At 39.1% G+C, this 6,726-nt stretch overlaps 1 protein-coding gene across 1 annotated transcript; it reads right to left on the bottom strand.

Moving 5' to 3' along the window:
- Positions 1 to 5,698: 5,698 nt before the first annotated feature.
- Positions 5,699 to 6,726, bottom strand: LOC143867505 (germin-like protein 8-2). The gene is made up of 2 exons (XM_077376108.1): positions 6,609 to 6,726; positions 5,699 to 6,383 (listed from the first exon to the last, which is right to left on the bottom strand). Exons 1-2 carry the CDS (start codon positions 6,724 to 6,726, stop codon positions 5,827 to 5,829), a joined length of 675 nt encoding a protein of 224 aa, XP_077232223.1. The 3' UTR covers positions 5,699 to 5,826.

Here is a 6,726-nt window from a genome sequence, read left to right as displayed (position 1 = left end):
TGTTTTGACGGTGTGGAAGAAACTTAGAAAGGGTGCATATTTATAGCAGAGAGAGAGAGAGAGATAGATAGAGAGATGCATGGCTTAGGGGTCATGTGATTTCATGGAAATGGTCTTGTTACTACCAAATCAATACACGGTTTAACAACTACGCTATCTAATCTAATTTTTTATCCAAGTAGATCTTTTCCAGCAAAGAATAGAAGCAGTCGTCGGACTTGTTTTTGTGTGTAAATTTTGTTTTTAATATTTTGAAATGGTAAGATCTAAATTAATAAGTGGAGCGAGCCCCACGACCGAGCTGGTCGTAAGTATACAAAGAAAAATAAAAAACGACATATTATGCAGGAAGAAAACCAAAGATCCAATTCACTCCATCTCTCGCAAAACCGTCCGCTACACTATTAGCCGAGGGATGGACATGCTGAAATCAAACTGGGTGATCTCCCACACGGCCTCAAACAATGCCTACCCTATTTATACCATGTATATATTCCCAAAATACTTACCCATTTCATTGCTAATCTGCAGACCTTTTTTTAAGGTTGGCCAATACCACTCTAATTAGGAAATTGATTTTTCCCGACCCCTCTTCAGCATTTCCTTCTCCTTTTGTTAATCTTTTCTTAAGAATGGCTACATTTCCACCTTTTGTTTGCCTTTCTCTGAAAATAGTCATTTCCAAGAAAGCACAAACAAAAGGATGGATATGCTGAGGAATGAGGTAGAAATTAAAATTTCACTTGTAATTGTTAAAAAAAACTTATGGCATCTCTAAAATTTTTTATTTTAGTTACTTCGTTATTAAAGATTCTTTGCGAAATCTTAGTTAGATTGTAAATAAAATAATAAACATATTTTAAACTCCTTTTACCATTTGGTTGTTTTTCAAATATGCAATTTGAGAAAAAAAAATGGCGTCGATTTTCTATCGTTGAAGCTGTTGATCTGGTGGACCCCCACTCACACCGAAAGGCCATCCATCATCTACGCTAAAACTATGGTAGGATGATCCTAACCCACTGATGGCAAATTTTTCAAAAAACGTCTTAAAGAATTTAAAAACGATTTTTTCAATAACTTAATATCATAAATTTTGGGGGCAACTAAGACGCCCTTATCTATATATTTGTACCAATATGGCTCCAATAGTATATCTACTACTACCTAATACATCTTTTTTCCCAACTGGACTTTCATTAGGTTGGATAATTTAATTAAGGGAAAATTACAGATACACCCCCTCAAATATGGTAAAATTCCACTTCTAACCCCGTGGTATCAAAGGTACCAAAGACACCCCCTTAGTTTTCAATAATGCTTGTTATATGACGGGGTGTACAGGAACGAATAAATTGTTAGGGGGTGTCTTTGATGGATTTTGAACTATAGGGTGAAAAGTAGGGGATCTACTTAAAAATGTCAGAAAGTTGAGGGGTTGCCTTTGGTACCTTCGATACCACGGGGTTAGAAGTGGAATTTCGCCCTAGTTGAGGGGATGTATCCTGTATTTTTCCCTTTAATTAATGCCCTATTTATCTTGAAAAGGGCACCACTTATTGAGCGGGAAAGGCATACTCTATATGTAGCTAATCCAAGGGGTTTATTCCATATATAAATTAGAGAAATGATAATGGGAATGGCTGCCTTGCAAAAACCAGCTAAAGGTCGCTCCACATTGGTCCATCCCAACAAAAATCATTTGAAAGAGCACAGAAAAATATGAAAATGGCACGGACAGATATTAAATTAATGGAAAAAGAAATCCACCTTGATCAGAAGTCCCAATAGGAGCGCCCATGCAGATGGTTTTTTGCAAGGGCACCATTCATTTTAGCATTTTCGTCTTGAAATTATATATGAAAGGAGGCCAATCCAAAGAATTGCTTATCCAAGGATGTGTATCCTCCAACGACAGAGAACAATGCAGTTCCATGCCACGTCCAGTTTTATACATTTTCAAAGTTTCTGTTCCCACTAATTATTGATTTGTTGAGCTGAGTATACGTCATTTCACTAAACTAGGTGACGAGGTAGTTGTGAACTTGTGATGTGGAAAACCCCCTTGCGAGATTGTTAGATGAAGTAATTAAAAACTTGTGGGGCCCACCTAATTCAAGTCCATCGTATAGTCATCTAGAAAGCATACAAAACTCCTTTTGCATGTTAATTTATTTTTAGGGCGCTGATATTTTCGCCCTTGACGGCCCCCTTGGAGGCTAGTTTCCCTCTTGACAGCCCACTAACTATAAAGTACGATTCCCATCTACTTTTTACCGACGAAGCAGTCATTTCCTTTTTCTCTCCCCTTCCAGGATAAAATCACCCCACTCTACTCTACAGCTGTACAACACTACATCAAGCAAGGTGTAAGCCCAATGGTTTTTACCTTGGCATTCCCATCTTGTTTTGATGATTCCAACACACAAGTGATCATTTATCACTAATGTGTTTGTTTATCTAAGTTGTAGATCATGAAAAATTAAGATCAAGGATGCTTGGATTAAAGGCCAAGAAGCCCACATTGGACCACTAATTGGAAGGCCAAAGTCATCAAGCAAGAAGTCATGAAGACTTGAAGACATGAAGAAATTCATATTGAAGACCATTTTTTGTCTTTTAGAATGTAATTGATCCAAACCTAGATTAAGGTTTTTAGAGGCATAATTAAGTTAATCTCACACACCCTAAATAAACAAGTGATTGTATTTGTGTGTTCCAACACCTTGGAACCCTCATAGCAATCCCATCTTGGTTGAGAATTGGAAGCCCAAACAGAATTGAAAATCTGCTCTGCATAGGCTTCTCGGAACTCCGAGAATTATTCTCGGAACTCCGAGAAATGGTTCAGTAGACTATTTTCCAACTTCTGTGTGTATTCTCGGAACTCCGAGATTTTTTCTCGGAACTCCGAGAATTTGCTCGGAACTCCGAGAAATATTCTCGGAACTCCGAGAACACTACAACGGTCGGATTTTGAGCCGTTGGGAATTTTCCAGAAATTACCGTAATGCCACTGAACGGTCATATTTTGTTTTTCCTATAAATATGGGTGTTCTAAACATTCAATATATGAAATCCTAACACTCTAAAACTTCATTTGAATATCCAAGAGTGAATCAACTTCAATTGTGCCTCTCATCACCATCTTTAGGATTTGGATCATAGGCTCAAATTTGTACATCCATTTTGTAACCCTTGTGAGGGATTTTTCATTTCTTTCTTTCAAACCTTCGAGTGTTGTATTCGGGCGAGTATTCGGAGAAGCGAAGCCCATTCTCCGTGGTGAGGATAGCCACCTAGGTTAAAGCTATTGGGGTGAGGATAGCCACCAAAGTTAAAGCTATTGTAATTGGCATTCGATCTTCGCCAAGGTTAAGAAGATCAAATAGTGAAGCCATCAACGGGTTTGGTTGGTGGAGTGGAGTAGGCCTCGGATTTGAGGACCGAACCACTTTAAATCTCGGGTGCACTCTTTCTATCTCTTTGCTCTTTTATTTGCATTGCACCATTAGATTTAACTTGAATATTGATTCTTGATCTCTTAATCTTAAAATCGGTTTAAAGGTTTTAAATTGGTAGATTCTATTTCTTAAACAACCATATTCTCCCTCCTCATTGTGTTGCCAATCCAGTATAACTTGGGACCCCCCTACATCCCCCCTACATCGGATTTTCACAAGGTAGGCCCCACCATAGGATGATCCAAACCATCCATTTGATGGCCCACAACATAAATAGGTTGCACCCCAAAATATTATAGATCGGAGGTTTGAGATCATCCCGTGGAAATGATTTTGGGGGAACAACCTATTTACGTTGCGGTCCATCAAATGAACGGCTTGGATCCTCCTATTGTGTGGACCGTACAGTTCATTTTGAAAAATATAAGTGGGGCCTACAATTAGGGGTGAGCATTATTCGGTTAAAACAGAATACCCGTCGGTTCGGTTCGGTTTTGGTTTTTTTTTTTTGGAAATTCGGTTTCGGTTTTCTAAAAAAAAAAATCGGTTAACCGAATAACCAAAATTATGGATGAAAACCATTTTTTTTCCAAAAAAAAGTGCTATATGTGCACTCCGTAGGATGATTAAAACCGTCCATTTGATTGATCCCAACTTAATTAGGTTGTGCTCAAAAAATCATTCTGATCGGATGATCCTAGCCCTCCGATCCAAACCGAGATTTTAATTTTTCCCCTCTATTTCTCCTACAATTCGGTTATTCGGTTATAACTGAATAACCGAATTTTTATTCGGTTCGGTTTCGGTTACCGAAATTTGGTAACTGAAATTATTTCGGTTACCAAATTTCGGTCTATTCGGTTCGGTTAAAACCGAATAACCACCCCTACCTACAATTGGGCCTTAATGTTACTGTAAGACCTGAACCATAGGATGATCCAAACCATCTATTCGATGGCCCACAACTTAAATAGGTTTCACTCCAGAATATCATTTTCAAAATATCATTTTCAAAGGATGATCGCAACCCTCAAATCTATAGAGGTTTCTCTTTAGATCAGAGCTTTGGAAATAATATTTCGCGGTGCAACCTATTTACGTTGTGGGCCATCGAATGGATGGTTTGGATCATCCTATGGTGGGACCTACCTTCCTCACAAATTAAAACAAATTAATTATTGGGCCCACCAACAGTTCATGCACGTTGGAGACAGAGAGAGACACCGGATTGGAGTAGTGTTGTATCGGTTAAAAGTAGATAGGAAACATGCTTTATGGATTGGCCGCAAGATACAAAGTCAAAGTCTTATTGAAAGGCTATTTCGTGTGTGTTAAATACATTCAGCAATATAATAAGGTTCTTTTGTGTTCTGTTCTCTTCTGTGTTTCTGTATTACTTGTTCTTTAAATTCTACATAGTGGTATCAGAGCAGAAAGGCTGGGGACAATTTCGAAAGAAGACCAGCACGGGTTCGGTAAGTTGGCAATATGGCAGGCAATACCAATTCTTCAAGTTTTCAGCAAAACGTTCGTTTGTTTAAAGGTGCTAATTTTCAGTTTTGGTCTACTATGATGAAGACATCGTTTATGTCACGTGATATATGAATCCTTTTGAATATCGCGACTTTGTTCATTCGTATATTTTGATCTTAGTTACTTGTGTTTGATCATGCTTGTAAATCTCCACTGTGAACTTTTGAAATACGCAACCATGCTTCTCGTTGCATGTTTCAGTTTCAGCTACATTTTTAGTCTCGGGATGTGATTTGATCCTGTTTGGTTCGTATCTTGGCAAAATGATTCTCTGATTACTCATTCTATGCCCATTTTACTTCACATTGGTCCTTGCCTCCTATTTCGGTTCTTATTATTGTGGCCATGCTTCACATTTCAGTTTCGGTTTCTACATGTAAATTTTGTATGTTCTATTTTGGCTCTTATCGATTTGTGGTAATATGAATCCTTGATTATTTACCTTGTCTTAAGTATACTTTGTGTGGTTCCAAATCACTTGTGATGAACCCTATGTGAATTTCTTTGTGATGAACTATAAAAGATAACCATCAGAATGTGTAGTGTATCCCTCGCTTTAAGTTTGGGCTTCACTTTGACTTTCTGTTTCCCATCAGTGGGTTAGGATCATCCTGTTGCAGACTTCATGATCGGTGTGTGTGTGTGAGAGAGAGAGAGAGAGAGAGACGAATTCATGAAAAACAAGATTGTATAGTCAATCAATCCCTTGATTTCCCCAGTGACATACTCAGACTGTATTATTATTACTATTTTAAGAAATGCAAACATCAAGTTTGCATATTCCAATACACTATGGTAGTTAATGCATGGGATCCTTGTCGGTAGTCATCTAGTTTTTGGGCCCGAACTGTGCCTGAAGAAAATCAACTACTTTCTTGTCAAGTTGGAAGGCCTTGGCGAGAACATCATCGGAGATGGGCAGGTTTGATCCGAAGACGGCATTAGCTATGGTGATCACACCTGGGTTCTGACTTGCCAGAGCGGCAATGGCCACCGCATTGGTCTGTCCAACATTGAATTGGAAGTGAATGAGACCTATTGGAAACACAAACACATCACCCTTATTGAGGACCTTTGATATGAGCCGATTTTCGCCATTTTCAAGGTTAGAGGTGACGAAACCAACGAGGAGGGTGCCCTCTTGAACTACAATCATCTCAGTGCCCCTTGGGTGTGTGTGGGGAGGGTTTAGTCCGTAGGGTGCAAAGTCTATGCGAGCCATGGAGATGCCAAGAGTGTTGAGTCCTGGTATTTGGACCACGTTCACTGCGGTCACATTGGACCCAACTCGGTTATTTGTGTTGCGTGGCATGTCAAGCCCTGGAAAGAAGAAATCGCTTGCCTGAGCGAGCATTGGGTCCTTGCAAACCACGCCATTGACTAACACTGAGAAGGAAAAACATCAAAAAAAGATCAGCCAATAAAAAAAAATATAACCCATGCACGTAGGGCCGGTGTCCACACGCAGAGTAAATGCAATAACAATATTTCTCAAGTCATCTAGCCAAACCCCACAATACCTGCCAAAAATGGAATTGAGTTTGCACAAACACGTGATTATCATGATACTAATGGAAGTTAAATTGAGAAATAAAAAAAAAGCATTTGTACCTGGAGACATATTGTCAGCAACACAAAAGTCCTGTAGAGGACTGGGATCAGCGGCAAAGGTAAGAGAAGACGCCAAGGAAAGGAGTACAAGTACAAGGAGGGGAGTAGCCTTCTCCAT

Source organism: Tasmannia lanceolata, unplaced genomic scaffold, assembly GCF_043159265.1.
Source record: "Tasmannia lanceolata isolate RefF3 unplaced genomic scaffold, GAP_Taslan_0.1 ptg000257l, whole genome shotgun sequence".
Lineage (NCBI taxonomy): Eukaryota > Viridiplantae > Streptophyta > Magnoliopsida > Canellales > Winteraceae > Tasmannia > Tasmannia lanceolata.
This window is presented reverse-complemented; position numbering and strand designations above follow the sequence as displayed.